The following is an 18,384-nucleotide window of genomic DNA, read 5'->3' on the forward strand; positions in this document are numbered from 1 at the left end:
AGCTTGGTAATGTAATCTGAGAGGTCTCAGATGGCAGGCAACTGGTAAAAAACAAGCTGGAATGTATTCTTGTGCAACACCTCGAAATGGAGGCTTCCCAACCCTTGCAAGTTGGCGATGCCACAAAAGGGTGTCTGGAGCTTTCAGGTGTGAGCTGCCTTCGCTCAGCCTGGTGCTTCTGCCTTCAACCACAGAGTCGCAATGACCACCAACTTCTGCAGGCCTCTGAGAAACGTCTTTTATTGTACAACGGGCATTGTCACATCAACATCAACAAAATGAATCATTTCATAGCAATACGAAAATCAAATTATTACAGAAATGCAAAAAAAAAACAACAACCCCAAAATGATGAAAAAGCAGTGTGCTGTTACACAATGTAAAACATATACAAAAAGCCACACTCTTCTGCTGAAGTGTCAGATGTTCATCACCATCACAGGAAATAAGCAATTTTAACTTTCATTTCCCTCTGCCCCCTCAAAAAAAGATGAGAAAAAACCTTAAAGATATTTCAAAGGGTCAGATTAACACAAAAAGCAGCATTTTTAAGAGAAGTTTCCGTAACATTTGGATCTTTTGACCCCTTCTGATTATTTTTGCAATCTTACTTTAAACATGTATTGGGAAGGTTAAAAGAAAGTCAACATCAACTAAACAAACAGCACTACTGATGTTGGTCAGAAGAAGGTCCCCTTCTTCTAAAAGGCAGCACAAATGGAACCACAGAAGACTATGCTCGTCTGGCAAATGAGCTCTGGTTCGGTTCGCCAAAGAGAAACAAAACATGAGATAACCCGTCCTTGAGAACTGTGTCGGTTTTGACTCTCCCAGTGGTTCCAGGGGTGGAGCAAAGACACACTAAAATGAACATCTGAAGAACAAGTCTGGAGATCAGAAGTAGAAGCTACTCCTGGTCTTTCACACCAATCAAACAATAGTTATGTAACTGATGATTTTCAGTATTACGTATAAAATTGTGTTTGTTAGAAATGACACTCTGGAATACTTTAAGGCACCTCATGGTGAACCAGTATTTTAAAGGCTTGAATAACTCAGAAGACTGAGCTCTTTTTCCAAGATCCCAGGGCAGGAATGTAGCTTAGAGTAACCAGCTTTGCTATTTCCAAATAAAGCACAGAAATTTTCAAAGTGAAAGTTTAGAACTATTTAAATTTTTCTTTAAAAGGAAATATAAAACACCTTGCAAGAAAGAAAATTTGTCCATTTAACAGACCAAGACTTTCACCAAAGGCAGGCCTTCCTCATCTCTGCTCTGAGTTTTGCTACTCAGGAACATGGCATTTTTTACTCAGCTTTTTTACTCAACAGTCAATCTTAACCAACAGTCATCTAAACAAAACAACCATCAACAACAACACCAACAAAATAATCTAGAAACCATTTCCTGATGAAAATATTTTTTGTTACTTTCAACTAAGAAGATGGATATAATGCCAATGACAGACAAGAATGACTTGCTATCAGTTGTTCTACTCAGCAATTTATGGGTTTCAAGTGTGATTAAAAAAAAAAGTGTACTCTTACATTGATATTTGTTACCTAGAGCCAGTAATGTCCTGCCAAAACATGTGAAGAAGCAGAATCAGTATTTTCAGAGATACCTAACATTTTTGTGCACATACAAAAAGCTACAGGATCAAATTAATTCTAGCTTATAGATTGATAGCTAGATCTGTCAGGGTCTCATACCACTGAGTCTGCAGCAGCCAGGGTTTTGGAGCTCTGCTCTGAAATATAACTTACCACAGACTCGTTTCAGAGTTGAAATGAATTAAAACTGTAATTATAGACTTGGTACACATATCTCCTTGGTTCAGATAGAAAAAAAATAAACTCAAGGTATACGGCCAGGAGAACATACTGTTCTATTAGAGTATTTATAAGTCTCAGTGTATTATACACCATACTTACTCTCTTGAAAGAATTAACTATTTAGAAATCAAAAGAATTCACTATTGTAAAACACAGGCTCTGCAATACAAACATCACTCCACTGAGCTGCACAATAGCTCTGTCCTAATTTCAGACAACCTGAATTAAAACAAACCAAACCAAAAAGCGCTAGATGGTAATTGTGTGCCAGGTTTACATGTGTGCTAGGGGGACCACATGAGACCAGAGAAGACCCAGGGTCAAGAGAAACAGAAATGAGGATGTGGCTGGTGTGCTCTAAGCAGGATTAGCCATAAGCACTGCTCAGGAGCCAAAGTCAACATGTGCCACGTGGCTTTGGGGGCAGGGAGCTGCCCCTGGCCATATGCCATTTAGCAGCAGATGTAGCACAAGCCTCACACTGTGAATCACTGCATGAAGTACAGTTCCACCAATATCAATGGGATTTGTAGTAGTGTAAGGTGTTATACACTGCAGAAGTGTCAGACTTCCCAAAAGCAAGCTAGGGACAAGAGTACTTCACTTTCTAACTTCCTGCTAGCAATAGAAAAGGATGTTACCAGCAAAAAGGGACACCAATGTTTGCTTTCTCCCACCAGCCACCAGAGGAAGCTGGCTGGCGGCACTGCAGGTAGAAGGAAGTCCTCCCCTCTCCCCTGGGATCTCACAGCAGGACAGTAAGCCATTGAGCCTCAATGCAGGGAAGATGCTGCAACAGGGAAACCAGGATTCTGCCTTTCACCAGCCTCTCACCACTGGGCTGAGTCCTGAGCAGGGCAAAGCCCTTCCAGATGAGCCCCTATGCTGAGGCACAGGCTTTGGCCTCAATTTACTTCTTGAGAAGGACAGAGTAATTTTTTATTTGAATCAGTTGCTGGCAGAACTGCTTGAAATGAGAAATATTTGCATTTGCTTTACTTTCAGACCACTGGGTGATCACTGGGTAAATAACATTTGTCTTACAAAGCATCTTCAGTATTTTTTTAAAAAACCAGTATTTTCCATGTCTTGAAGAGATCCATTGCCTTTTAGTCTCTTCTGTGTTAATTCCAGTAAGATTAACGTATTTCTTTTCTACTGGGCCTCAAAGAGTAAGTATCTCACTAAACATGAAAAAATCTGAAGCAGCATAGCACTTGCTTGAATTTTTTTATTTTCTTTTTTTTTTTTTTAAAGCATGGGAATAGTGCCTTGGTGTTAAAGTGCTTTGCTGAACCAGGACATAACTTATGAATATCAAACCTCTCTGCCTCACTGTGCTCCTCTCACTATCAACAACAGCCACTCAAAACTAAGAGACTCTACTCTCCTAACGATTCCAGTAGGATGGTAACTTCAAACAGCTCGAGTTCAACAGAACCCCTGATGCAAAACTTTAAACATACTAAGTTTAAACATTTTTAACATATATTTAATGAATTTGTTGTTTACCCTGCAGTTACAGCTTTGGCTTGAAGGCACAGATATTAAGGCACAATAAATGCAAATAATGTATACATTTCAATATGTTGTGTTGAAGATAACTTTGTACTACACAGTATTTAGGTATAATGACATGTCATTCAAACGTTTCCTCAAGTTATTTTAATACCTTTTTACTCTGATAACCTGGACAAAAAGAGGAATGTATGTTAAATTATTTAAATGTTTCTTCAGTGTACATGTGGCAATTTTCTTCTGAAGTATAGAAGACTGAGATTGATTTTTCAGCATTTGGATTTTACCAAAATAAAACTAACATTTACATTCATCTTGAACAGCATTATTTCAACTATTTATAGAAAAAAAAGCATATAGTATTTTTTGCTATCAAAAAATATTTTTGGCTTGTTCAAGTCTTTTTTCTACTAACCTGCATAGCTACTTATGACAGGTAGAAGGACAGTTGCATGAGACAACTAAGAGGTACACTACCCAATCTGCTGTTTAGACATACCTGTCATGCTAAAGCAACACTGACAAAATTTTGGTTTTGCTCACCCTCAACATGTTTCCAAAAGAGAAAAAGGACACATTCCAATTATATTTTTTTCATAAGCTCCAAATATGCACTCTAGACCCGTTAGGTGTCCTGCACCTGTTTAAATAAAAGAGATCTCTACCACATAACTTTCAAATAACAACTGACTCTGCCTAATTTCTTTAGCAATACACAAAATTAGTTGGAAAGGAAAACATATTGCACTGAATTTAAAGAAAGAGGGACAGTAAATATTTTCTTCTCAGTATTAAATAAGGAAGGATGTCCAGTGCAAAGAATCGCCCCCTCCCTTTCCTCTCCCGTTGATACTTGCAAACATTGTCGCTGAGTTTAGATGATCTCAGGTTTACATTCTAAGAAAAACAGTTACGGTTGTTAGGAATCACAGTGCAGTTTCAGTTATGCATAATCCTGAGGAAGGATCCAAGGAGGAGTCTGTGGCAAGTTGGCCATTCTGAACAACTTCTGGGTAATTCTTACTGAAGTACACCTAGGAAAAAACATAGCAGATTCTGTGAGTAATTACGCATCAAACACGTTTTCGTTTCAGGTAAAATTTCTGGAAAGAAATACAGAAAAGATAAATACATGTCCTTAAGGACTTCCAACAGGAACTTCAGGTTAGTGGTATTCAGTAACTCCGTGTCACGGAAAAATTAGTAAAATTACTATATGATCTTACATTATAACAAAGCATGAGAAAAATCCCAGGCAACCTGTAGATCAACTCAAATTCCGGTAATTCAGATAAAGAGATATATTTTATCACTTCCGCATTAAACTGATAAGTAAAATCATTTTACTGGCTCAAAACATGGAGATAAATTAAAAACAGGATGACAAAGAAGCTGTGAAATCTTGCGTCTGCACAAGGGTTTCTCATTTTCACACATAAAATGAACACAATGGGTTTAGATGTTAATATCAGGTTGTAATCCCTATATTTTACAAACTGTGATTGACAACCATTGAAACTTCAAGGTATATGTATGAAATATCCCAGCGTTTAATTTGTGCTGCAGAGCAGTTATAGGGCCTATAGAAATGTGATCTCTGGATAGTGAACCACAATAATGAAAGAAGAAGCAAAAGCTTTAACAATGACTCAACCAAGCAACTTCTCTAAAATGTAAGATGATACCAAGTAATAGGACAGTTCTTTGCCAAGCCTTTGAGTTCCTGAATTCTACCAATTTCTAGCTCAACTAGAAGAGATACAGGTTTCCTGATAAATGTATAATCAGAACATAAAGGAAATGAAATGCTGTCAAGTTTCACTGTTCCACAATCATCAGTTTTTAGTAGCTGTATCATATCTCTGTTCCTTGACAGATGCGCATAACAAAATGAAATAATGTCAAGACTTGTGTGCTCTTATCTAAAAATGTGTTTGGGTGAAAAAGGACTTCAAATACAATTTTTTTCAAAGAAGAATGTGAAAAGTTTTGTTTGAGTCTTTAAAAACAGAATATACACTATCTTTCTGAGGCTGACATGTCATGAGTTAGGTCTCACAGTCAGACTGCTTTGACTACGGCTTATGAAACGTTTCTCCAATTTATATTTGAGAGTGTTGTCAACAAAGTTCAGTTTGTTTGATAATAATGTCCTTTTCAGGTATACGAATACACGCATAATACATGCAGGATAAAAAAGAAACAGTCATTCTATAAAAACATTCCTGTAAGTACCACTGTCCTCCTTTGTGTGCACAAGCTAAGGCCAGATATCTGCATCTTCACAAGTTTCAAAGAATATTAAGGTCTGATTTGAATCAACTAAAGAATTGGAAGCCCTGTGAAGAGGCATTCCTCAGTAACCAGCCACCATCAGATGCAGTAGAGGAAAGTTAATCAGGCGCCTGCCTGCACACACGCTGCAGAGACAGCAGCCCCCGTTGTGTATTCCCATCCTGTTCCTGGTTTAAAACACAAAACTTCAGCATACTTTTAATGCAGCTTTTGAATGTGAATTTTTTTGGGTTTGAAAGTTAACAGAAAACCTTGGCACATTACTAGAGACGTAATGAAATGGCAGCTGCTTTTCAACTGTCTCATTGCGATTCTTCCCCTGAGCCCAATCCCTCAAGATATTAAATGCTCAAGTCTTTAGCGAAAGTTCTTCCACTGCCAACAGAGCTGCAACCTTTTAAAAAGTAATCACTAAGGTGAGACAGCACCTAGTATTTTAATATTTACACATCTGTCATAGCTTCAATTTTTTTCCCCTCAAAGTACTCAAAAACTGACTGACAGAAAACCAGTCCTCTCCTGCTGCCACCAAAGCTTGTGGAAAAACCTCTCTCTATGCTGCCAAGAGCATGGAAAATGCACCAACTTTTGTTTAGCTGAATAACTGAGCACCTTTTTTCCTTTTTAACTGTTTGTGACTATTTCTCTCTGTCCCACAGGACCTTCTCCTAACAGCTTCTTGTAAACTGAGCAAAGATAAAAACATGGTCTTATGATGCCGAGCACAACTCTACTGCAGTCAGCCTCACAGCCTAGTTACTATATTCTCAGCAGCCTTCAATCTGAGCTGTGCCTGCATTGTTTTCTTCGACATTGTCACAAAAAAATGGAGACACTGAGTGACCAAGAGAGAAGTACAAACAGCAACGCTGGATTGATTCAAAGGTTCCAGCAGGAGTAGTGATCTTGAATAGCTCAATCTTGCAATGCTTAGCTAAGACACTCACCAGATTTTATTTTCTTTTAAATTAGGTTTCTTCAAAGATAATCTAAGTTAGTCTTCTAATTTACAACATGTAGTTCCTCTTCATCTGCATTTAAAAGGATATATGCAGAATCCAGAAAATGCATTTAAAGTCTCACCTTACTGAAAGAAGATCTTGGTGCAAGTTTGTTCTGCACAAAATTTGGGTCCAAAATGCAATAAATCAAGTAACTACTGCCAAAGCATGGCCACACTCCAAACCATTTTCCTTAGCAACCCACTGTAACGCCTTTTGAAAAGTATGTATATATGCCATATTACCCTTTCTTTTTACGTGCAGCATGCTGGTTTTCAACAACAGAAAAAAGCTGGTCTTCATAAAAACGGTTCTTATTAACCACAGTAGGAATGTATGAGACCAACAGCAATACATGTAACAGACTTACTAGCGTAAAAAGAAAAGCCATTGGAATCAGCTCTTCTGACTAAGCAGCTTCTCTGAAAGTATGCATGAAGCACAAGGGACAGCAATAATGAAAATCTTGAATTTATGTCCAAGTCCTCCAAACAGAAAGGACTGCAACTGTGCTTCTGGGTAGCTGCTGACTGGAGATAGAGTCTCTTGATTCCCTTATTTTTGGGCTGAGTGTGGATAAGCACCATGCTTTGCATTCTTGGCAGATGTTAAAGCTTGTATCTGCCTTCTAGCCTGGGAGTTAGCAAACTTTTTCATCAAACCACATTTCAGCAGAGACTGGTTCCTGGATCTCTTCCCTTCCTGTACAAAATCACATAACATTGATGTGGTAACTGCAGATGACTATATGGGCAAGTAACATCAGGCAATTATTTTTATATATTTTGAATTATCTTTGAATGCAATTGTGCAATTGGGGAGGGCTGCAGGGGAGGAAGGAGAGATAGCACGACACGGCTAAACCTCTACAGATGACAGCTGGATAGCCTCACCTCTTGCCATTCCAAGGATCAAGGCTTTAGAAGCTGGCTTTCACCTTAAAGATAAACACTGGTCATATGAATTTGAAGCTATCCTTTGAAACATCATTTATATAACATCCAGATTTTCATACACGTACCATAAAATACCATAGCTAACTCATTCCTTTCTAGTAATAAAATACAAGAAGCTACACTGCAGCAATGGAGGAGGACAGCAGCATTCGCCACCTGGTCTACACAGTGGCAAAGCTATTTTCTCAGTTCTCTGATCAGTGCCACACATGAATTTACAGTGTTCACTTTTAGCTACAAAGCTTCACTTGAAAACCTCTTTTTTATAAAAAGGAAAAAAATATTTTAGTAAAAAAAAAAAAAATTGTAAAAAACTTTTAAGAATATGGAGACAGAAATATCTTCCCTAATCTTCAAGAAGTCCAGTAAAATAGCCTCCATGAGAGCAGCACATCTTTTCATTTTTTTCCAACTGACTGGAAGTACATTTATTTTTCCTAGGAAATAGCCAGGCATCTGCCATTTTGTCTCCTGTTCTTCAGGTGTTGCTTTCCATCGACTGGTTTCCTGTTTCCCCAGGAAACAGTGTGGAGTTTGTGTTTCCCTAGCTCTGCTCCACACTTTTAACAACTTGAGGAGTGGAAAGCATAGAGACTAGAGAGAAGATCTGTGGCTCTTGCCTTGAAGAGGCACTCTTAGGTCTTTACATACCTAGTGTCAGTGCCTTAATTATGAATCAAGTGTCTACCAAACTAAGCACTGCCAGTCTCAGATAAAGCAGTGCTGAAGCTTCATCAGCACTGAGAGAAAGAAAAACTTGCTCTGGACATTCCATGTGGTAAATTATAAAAAGGAAAAAAAAAAATCAAGCCAAAAGCTAGTAAAAATAAGTTCCTCAAACACAGGTCATTTTCTTTTATCTTCTTATCTCTGCTTCAGCTTTCCATCTGAAAAGTGGTGATGATACAGCTTTACCTCAGAGGTGTTTTATGAAAATTAAGCCATTGATGTTTCTTAAACACTCTGATTGCCAGAGGAATGCTCGCAATTACATTAATGATTCTGTACTCAGAGCAGGATTTGAATAGTAAGCAGTAAATCGGGCACACAGCCTTGTATGGAACAAGGAAACAAGAGAACATTCAACAGCTGTTTCTTAATTGAGCCTTACTCATCCTGAGTGCAGAACAGAGTTAAGGGTACAAGACCAAAAGAAGAGAAAGCACAAAAAGTATGAATGTGACCATGCTCCCCGAGACCGTAATATAATGCACAGGCACTGAACCTCAAACTCAAATTTCACCGGCTCTTTAAAAAAATAAAGGAGTAGCAGATGAATGTTTGACTAGGAAACAGTAACATATTTTTGCAGCAAGTTTTTAAGATCAGTGGCCAGCACAGGTGAGTATGTCACTTACTCTTATGTGTACACTCACTTATTTGTGTACATTCAGAAGGATGCAAAAAATCCAAACACTCTTTCAACTCAGGGTACATAAACACACGTACCATTCAGAAGTCTGCGCATATCCCACTAAAAAAGGCACTGAAAATGATGGCTTTGCATGGCAAAGATTCTTTAGTATAAGGCTTACTATAGCACTGAGTATGTTAACTTGAGATAAACAAAGGGTAGAGACAAACTCGATGATAATTTCTTCTAAAATTACCCGTTTTGCCGTTTCAATCAGAGAAGCTGCTTCGGTCTTGCCCACTTGTTGCACCATTTTGTAAAACAAGCCATCTTGTTCTTGCAGCAAAATGTAAGGTTCACCATATTCTTTCACTCTTCCTGCCTCTAAAACCTGTTAAATCAGCAGAAGCCAACATATTAGCATAAGAAATTAAAACAAAAAAAAAAAAGTTAGAGAATACAAGCAAGGGGGGAATGTACATATGCACATTAAGTGCTAAGATGAATTTTGTATCCTGAAAATGAAACATGTTCTCTTCAAACAAGCGCAGTACTTTCTCAGTTTATAGACCTGTTGTACAATTTTAGAGTGCCCTACAGCCATTCCACCTATAGGAATCCAATGCAAAGTTATGCAGAATATGGAAATACAATGTTTGTGAACCCAACAAAGCAGATTATCAGATCCATTGTGTAAGAAAGAAACAAAGAGGCCGAAAATGGGCTCTGAAGTAAACAGCTGTGGGTAAAAACCACGCAATAACCACCAAGATGGTTAAGGGAGAATAGGTAAGTCTTTTGGGTTAGAGGAGGTGAAGATGTAATTAAAGAAAATGAGGGTGTTGCTGAAAAGATAAACAATTTATTGCATCGGGTTTTGTCAACTACATATTAGAAAGATACTTACCCTGAACCTATTCTTTCTACATAAAAAAAGATGAGATGCCACCAGGGACATAGGTACCCAAAAGAGAGGACAGGAGAAGGAAAAAACAACAGAAAAATGAAAAAGGCATTAAGACAGTAAGCCACAGAGGACACACACAGCAAAAAATATCAGAAAAAAATTACGAATAATCTGATTGAACTTACATGAAAATACTCTCATACTAGTAACTCCATTTAAGGATTGTACGGTAGCAAATATTACATTTTGAAAAGCCTTACAGGATTAATTCAGGGAACTTTTAGATCATTACATATGTTTTGAGATAAGACAGCAATTTAGTTAAAATTATCACAAAAACACAAGTAGAAGACACACAGTTCAGAAGCAGAATTTTTTCTTCAAGGCTCTAGCAGAAGTAAATTGACCCTCACAAATCTGATACAATTCTTAAGGTAGCAAAGGAAAACAAGAGGAGAAACAGTTTATATGGATTTCCAGAAAGGTATCTGGTGTAACTAAATACCTGTGCTAAAAGGGACAAAACTTACTCAAGAACCGGGACAGAAAACCAAGATTAGAAATAAACAGTGCATTTTTCTTTGTGGAAAGTTGAACAGGTAGGACCTGGTGGGTACAACATTTTTGTTCTGGCACATGTGGTAGCTATGTGAGTGTTGGTTATCAGAAAAAGGAGTTATCAAAAAAGTGACAAACCTGCAAATGCCACAAAAATGTGTGGGTAAGTCTAGAAGAGATTCAGATACACCCACCCAACCTAAGAGAATGAGAAATACAATAGCAGGGAGAAGTCAATATTGACAAATGCAATACACTAAAATACTTAACTGGTTTATAAATTAAATGCTCAAGAATGTGATCTGGGTATCGGTCTACAAGTTCAGTACCTTAATGCATGTGTAGCAGCAGTGAAGTTTTTTTTAAAAAAAAAGAAAGAAGAAGATGTTATGTGTGAAAACAAAGTAATTCAGAAAGTATTTTTGCTCTTATGTAAATAAAAAACTGAATAAACACGGCATACTATTGAAAAAGATATTGCCACAACAGAGGGACTTCAAGGACTCATAACCAAGCCATAATTATGGTGTACATACTTGTAAGAAGAAGAAGAAGAAAAAAAAGATCTAAAAAACTGGAGCTGCTGATTTCAGGAAAGATATTAATGAAAGGTGTTATGAGGACAAGTTCCAAAATAACAGAAGTAGTTTGCAACCTCCTATTTGAAAGAAGAAACTACAGTAAGGTTGGAGACAAACTCAGCATCCTGTGAGGAAACTCTCAAAGATGCCATTTTTGCCTGTGCAACTCCTTGTGCAAAGCATCCTGATGGCCAAGAGCCCGGCAAATTTCCAGGCAGCCAGGACACCCATCAATGACAAACACCCAGAGTGGAGCAGGACAGCTGAGCTGATGCCTTTTGCCTGCCCTGCTGCGAAAATTACACGCTGCCGAGATTTCCGTCGACTTGTTTGAACCAGGGACCTGGCACCAGGGGAAAGGTGCCCGCTCCTTTGCTTCCGGTTCAATTAAGTACATGGCATTTGAATGGAAAATAACCCAGCCAACAACAGCAGCATAAATACATCTAATTTCATAAACTGTATGCACAGAAACCTACAAGAGGTTATTTGCTCTTTTCAAAATCTTCGAGCACCCAGCTTATACTATCATTTTCCTTTGCAAGAGATTTCCAATACTGTTTGGTATGTACCTAAAGAAAGTGCTCACGGGAAAAAATTAATATCAGTAGTACTGAATAGCACAACATACAGTTATTTAACACACAACAGATGTGGTATTTCACCTGAAAAGGTATACACTGGTGCACATGTTGTTTTTCCAGCATACTTAGCCCTAGCCTATTTAATCTGAGTATTTAAGGAATAATTACAAATATCATTTTAATCACCAACTTTTTATTCAGTACAGTATGTCACACTTAAGAACAGCCTCCTTAAAAATGTGATAAATTAATGTATCATATACAGTTCTACGTAATTTAATTTAATTGGGGTGCACAGGACACCTCTGGTGCCTTGGCAATAAGTGTAGGTTTTTCAACACAGCACTTGATTATGGAACCACTCCTTAAGAAAGACAACAAAAAGCACCTTCATTAAATGTGTCTCTCACAAGTAAAGAACTACAATAGGAAAGTAGAGGGTTTCTGAACATTTGTATTACTGTGGTATTCAAATTACAACATTAATTTTGCAAATATCTGAAACAATCACAAACACGGACAATCTTCCTCCTCCAGGGAACCTGAGAGGGAAAAAGGAAAAATTTATTCTTCCTTGACAAGTTTTAAACAGCCAAGTCCAGAAGACCAACAGATAGAGTGAGTGATTTGTGTGTCTAAAAAAAATTCCATTCACATTTTAAACAAATCTTTCTTGTATTCACAGCCTTTTCTTGGGGAATAAAAACAAACTTGTGTTATGAAAATATACAGAACAAGCGTAAGGAAAAACAAGCTGTGTTGCTTTTAAAAAAAAAAATCTGAGAAGAGAAAAAAAAAAGAACAGAACTGTACAAACAACATAATTCTTGCATGTCAGGAATACTTTACAAGCCGTATTCACCAGGTAAAAACACTGTTTTTACTACATGCTGTCATCTGTGACACAATGGAGAGAATTTAAGTTGAATTACTTGGTGGTTATAAACCTAGATATTTATACTTTTATAGAAGAGTGCTTAGACAAAGATATAGGTTCTCTCCTTTGGAGAAATACATGCTGATAAAATTTAAATAAATAAGGAGGCACTTTGGCTAAAGCTTTGCATACTCTTACTCACTGACTCCAAGCCAAATTAAAATCATTAGGACTTCAAAAAGGCAGCTAATCATTCAGGAAAGGTGGAATCTGGTGTTTACCAGCCACATATTTTCTGATCAACTTGCATGCAACGCTTATCACTGCACAATATGACCAAAAAGAACCCAGATGCATTCCAAGGCAGTTGTACCAGTGGAACTCGATACAGAAAAGCCAGAGAAGCTTGTAGCTGGTGAAATCAGATCAGCACCGTGATTACAGAGGACACACACAGGAGCACGGGACTCTGAATCAGCCTGGGATTTCATTATAGGCTTTTAACACATATATTGAGAGAGGGGGATTTTGGAGAAATCACTCAACTTGTCAGCTCCTCGGTGTGACCTTTTGTATAATACACCAAATAAAGCCTCATAATCGTTCTGAGGGAGTTAACTGCCAATGAAATACTTTGACAGCTCTGAGTAAAATGAAGCAAACACAAAGAAGCTGTATAAACCCAAGAAGTAATACATAAACCAGGGCCAGATCCTCCACTGTCTTGTGCTGGCAGCCTCTTTTACCTTGTCTGCACTGTTCTTGCCTTTGTAGTCAGACCCTTGTGACTTCAACAGAAGTTTCTCAAGTGGAAGAGTAACTCAAACAGAACAGAAATCACAAAATTGGCTTCTGATAATCATGCAAAAGAGCACACGGGGAAATTCTTATTCAAAGCAATTCACTCACCTCCTTGAATAAGGTGAACTGCTCTTTACTTATACCTATCCAACCCACCCTTACTCAGGCAGCACTATTCAGACATTTTATGTTTGAGCAGAGGTTAAATGCAGTATTCTTCTTGAGTAAAATCCTCTCATGCCACCTAATTCCACTCTATTTAATATTTCATCCTGGTTGAACATCTCGGGAGCAGGCAGGCAGCTCATCCCACTCGTGAATTTTTCAGAACCATACTGGGTAGAAGGCACCATAGCTTTGAACAGCATTTTGTTTGACACAGAGGCATAGAATAACATAGAAACAGTGGGATTTAAAACATGGCAGGGAAGGGACAGAGAAACAGAAAAGAAGCATTTGAATTTGACTGCCCTGCAAAGGCAAACATGGAAACAGAGTATTAGCCATTTAAATGTGTTGTGTTCACACAAGCATGGAAAGACCATTCACCTACATCACAAAAATGTTGCTGAACTGAATTTGTCTAAGACTTGGCAACTACAAAACAGTTGTCAATTTTTGCCTCATCTGTATACCATCAGGGTATCTATGTCCACTCTGAATAGGTGTTCCCCCTAAAAAACCCCAAACTTTGCAGTATTTCTATTCCATAGCCTCATAGTTTAATGTATTAACCATGACAAAAAAAGGGAGGAAAACAAGAAGGAAACATAAAATGGTGAAAAATAAATCAGAGATTGTTTCACAAAGAAAAGAGAAAATGAGGACAATGAAGGATGAGGAACCTACATTAAACTAGTCCAGATTCCACCAGAGACCCAGACAGCAGAACCAGGACAGCAAGCACCTTTTATACCTGATGATTCCTGCAAGTAATCTTTATCATTCTGTTGCACAGGACTTTGGAAAAGCAAACATTAATTTTTAAAGCGTATTTAAAATCTTCTTTGTGAATTAATGTAAGTAAAAGAAGCGTTGTTAGCCACAGAAAGAGGAAGAACACAGCCCCTTACAGATCCTGTTACAAATACCATGTACTTATGTCTATCCATAGACAGAAAAAAAGAAAGTTCTAAATCCTGCATTTTCTAACTTTCAGCAACAAAAGCAGACAAACCAAGAGAACAATAGTTATAAAACTTTCTGAGAAAAATACAGTCCAAGGTTGGAAGTGTTCAGCAACAGAAGAGGGGGGCATGGGAATTTATTTCAATTATTATTGAGGAATGACTAGTATTCCTATTCACGTTCATCTTCACCATAAAGCCAGAGGGAAAATGGGACATTTAACAGTTGATCATAAATGTTTTTATTTCCTATTCAAAAGGAAAATAATTCAAGCAAATTATCTCCTAGGGAATACATCTGATTTAATTTAGACTTGGAGAAGACATCACCAAACAACAAAATTATTATTAAAGTTCAAAACTCTGCTAGGAGTACAACTTTGAACAATGTTTTCCTCAGAGAGCATACATCAAGATGATCTTCAATGAAGTCCTGGGAAGAGGAGAATATTCAGGAGATGCTTCTGGTTACATCATATTATAAGAAATATATTTACCCAAGACAATACATAGCTTCGTGGGAAAGAGTCAACAGCCTGTGCTCCAGTTGGCATTAAGTTCAGATGCAAGCATGTTCTGTCTCTTCCATCTAACATGGTTTGTCAAAACAGATCAGAAACATGTACATACTTCTCTGAAGAATAATTTATAAATATCAACCTATCTAAACAGATCTGTGAACACCAAAGAACACCGAGAAGGCTGCAAATATCACTCAGGAACCATTTTAAAGTTCAGGATTTTTCTCCTTTAAAGGGATTTTCCTTTTTTTTTTCTTTTTTTTTAAAAAAAAAAGGTGGTAAAGCTTTATTTGGCTGTCTTTCATTTTTTTTGTTTTTGCTTTTTTTAGTCTTCAGGTTTAATCTAAGCATTCCTCAAGCTCCTTCAGGGTTCCTATACAAATTACTCTACTAGTACCTTCAGACAAATCTGGTGTCAAATAATGTACATTTCCTCTATCATGTGTACAAGCAATGCAGAACAAACTTGGGCATTTACCTTCACATAATCTGAATTATTATTTTCAGACTTCCTAAATACTTCACCTCAGCAGAGCTTAATTTTGCTGTAATAACACCAAATCTACCACTGGTCACAGGGGTTTGACACACCCCCTCTGCCAGCCTTCCCCACTTCACAGAAAAGGCAACTTCAGACAGCTTGTTCTGTAACCAGAAAGAGTGGCTTTCTTTAAATAGAAATTATTCTTGAGCTTCAGGGAATTATTTAGTATGCAGTGCTGGTTGGTAAATTGTTCCATATACAACTTATCTAAACTTCTATGGCAGAAGCTTAAAAATCTACCCTTCTCTTTTCCTCCATCTGATGGCAAGCCACTGTAAGCTGGCTGGAATGTTAGGAGGAAAAGTACCTTTCAGGTATAGAGTAATGACTCTTCTAATGATAACCATTCAGTATTAACTCTTTCTCTGTCTTGCTGGAGGAAGGAAGCCTGTTAACCAGTCACTGCAGTTTTTTCTTGTATTGCTCAGTTGCCTCACCTCAATACATCTGATACACCAGTGCAACTTTTTCATGAGAGCATGTGTAAAGTGACCTCATGCCAGTTCACACTAACAGCTGAACATGCTGACAAAACTCTCCCTTGGTCAATTAGTAATTATTGTTTCCATCACTATAAAGCCACATTTCTCAATCAGGGATTGCAGAATGGCTCAAATGTGGCCTTCAAGTGATAGAAGATACACCTGAGCTTAAGAAAACCCACTCTTTAATAAGGCTTTTCAGGATCTTAGTAAGTTAGATAAGCTACAAGGATATTATACTTTTTGAGAGGTTATGGAATATTGCTGCAGATGACTGGGCATGTCTCTTGGTTTTATCTGTTTCTGCTGACAATGAACTTGTGGCTCAGCTCCATGTAGACAGTTTTACCTTATCAGAACCTCTCTGCTCAAAGCATCAGCCACCAGCATGTCCTGTGCTAATTCGCTTTTAAACGGTAATTTATAGGATTTCTGAGAGAGCAAAAAAATTAATTCTCTAAAGATGTATTAGTATTTCTCATGTGGTCTGGATTCCATACCATCGTCTTTAAAGGAACATGATCTGACTGTCCTGTCGTGATAACTGATAGAAACACATTCACACACAGATGCCTTAGTGAGAGAGATCAAGGTTCATCAAATACTGGCTTCACTTCCTGCAGTAATTCAAATCCAGCCCAACATTTGAATGCTCTCAGCTAAAGTATTGCCTCAATAATTAGTTGTTTTATTTAGGCAAAAGAAGAATCTTGCTGGGCAGCCCTCTTGGAATTGGGAGCAGCTTTTAAGAACTCAAAGATGCCAATGTTTTGGAGAGGTGTGGCTTAAAACTGGCAAAAATAGTCAACAATCCTAGTATCTTTTCAAGTTCATTGGTATCTTGATTCATTTTAGAGACAGCTGGGCCAGGTGTGATACTTACAACTGTCACAGACATTTTATTTCTGCTGACAACACTTACCCTGATACACGATCATGGCACATAGCTCAGTATTTTATGTAAAACTTGGCCTAAACTTCAAACATGGTATCTTCTTTTAATGGCAGAGATGCATACATTACTCAGTTTGAAACAGTATGTTCACTGTTGATATTGGTAGAACTCAATTTTTCAATTCCAAGAAAGAACATGGAAGGATCTAGTTTTCCCATGTGGCTTGCTAAACATGAACCCAGATTCCCAAAATCTGGAAACAGTGGCAATTGCCTTTGTTCAAACAAAACTGATAATTTTTGAAAAATCATTTGCTTAAACACTCAGCTCTTCCAGTAACTGCAAATCTTGAGTTAACAAATGCAAGGAGAAATCTAACAGATCCCAGGCCCTTTGCTCTCCATCAGTTGGCCAGATGGGCTCCAACATAGACAGTAACCAAGTAGGCAGGTTAGCATTAATCCCACCCAACATCTGGTGGAACTGCTTAAAAACTCCAAAGAGTCTCCCTGAAATATTTTATCACCCCTCATAGCTCAGTTTTGAAATCTTTCCTAAGTTTTCAAACTTGATGGTTTGGACCCTGGAAATCCAGTCATCCAGACAGTTTACCAGTCACCTTCCAGAACTGTATGTATACAAGCAACGATTTTGCTGTACACATACTGATACTGATATTCAGGTATGCTGACACTAAGTTCACCTCCCCTCTGCAAGGAATCTCACCTATTACCATTAATTTCTATATTCTGCTCCATTCAGCCCCCCTATCCTTCATAATTCACCTTTCTTTACCCAAGAGACTTTGGTCCTATAGCACAACTGGGATTTTTCTTAGGTTGAAGAAAAAATAATACATTTAGTTCTAATATTCCCTGGTCTCTATTTTCAACACAGAGACTTAGTGAAAAAAAGTAGTTTCATTAGTACTTGTTCCTTTTTAATAATGACAGCAGGTGCACAAACATAAATGTAGCAAGTTTACTGTGGATTACTGGATTGAGATCCACAAGGTACTTTAAGGTTTCCATGAAGAATGAGATGCCCAAGTATCTTTGGAGACTTGATCCCTGCAGCAAAAACTCTCATGAAGGTATCAGTAGGGCAGCTGAGCTCCCCGACTCCTTCAAAAACTCTGCTTCTCACTGGGCTGCAAATTTAGACTCCTTGATGCTTGTTCTTCCCTCTAGCTCCTTGACTCTTATATTTCTGGCACCACAATGCTGGAAAAGGAAGGGTGAAGACTGGCCTTAACCTGACTGCCCTGTGTACACTGGTGGGTACAGCATTCTCCTGGGAAAGGGGAGCATTGCATCGGGACCTCCTCACACAGAGGACAAGGATGAGCACAGATTTCTGCACCCCCTGGAATAATGCTGTCCTCCCACACTATGGAAGGGCAGCACTGCCATCACTATCTTGTTCACTTTGGTGTTGAGGCACCACTGCCTCATCTCCAACTGGACGGATGAAGGATACTAACATGGAACTCTCTCCTGAGTTTCCCCATCAATTTCAGTATGTTTACACCTCCTTTTGGTGGAATG

At 38.1% G+C, this 18,384-nt stretch overlaps 1 protein-coding gene across 4 annotated transcripts in view; it reads right to left on the reverse strand.

Annotated features, from left to right (window-relative positions):
* Nucleotides 1-224: 224 nt before the first annotated feature.
* The window catches only part of ABCC4 (ATP binding cassette subfamily C member 4), a 161,675-nt gene continuing 143,515 nt past the window's right edge, over nucleotides 225-18,384 (reverse strand). For all 4 annotated transcript variants that reach the window (XM_051608347.1, XM_051608346.1, XM_051608345.1 and 1 more), the window contains 2 exons: nucleotides 9,217-9,351; nucleotides 225-4,388 (listed from right to left, as the gene is read on the reverse strand). In XM_051608347.1, coding sequence (XP_051464307.1) covers nucleotides 4,281-4,388; nucleotides 9,217-9,351 — 243 coding nt within the window. In that variant the 3' untranslated portion in view covers nucleotides 225-4,280. The remainder of the gene's footprint in view (nucleotides 4,389-9,216; nucleotides 9,352-18,384) is intronic.

Source organism: Apus apus, chromosome 1 (genome assembly GCF_020740795.1).
Source record: "Apus apus isolate bApuApu2 chromosome 1, bApuApu2.pri.cur, whole genome shotgun sequence".
Classification (NCBI taxonomy): Eukaryota; Metazoa; Chordata; class Aves; order Apodiformes; family Apodidae; genus Apus; species Apus apus.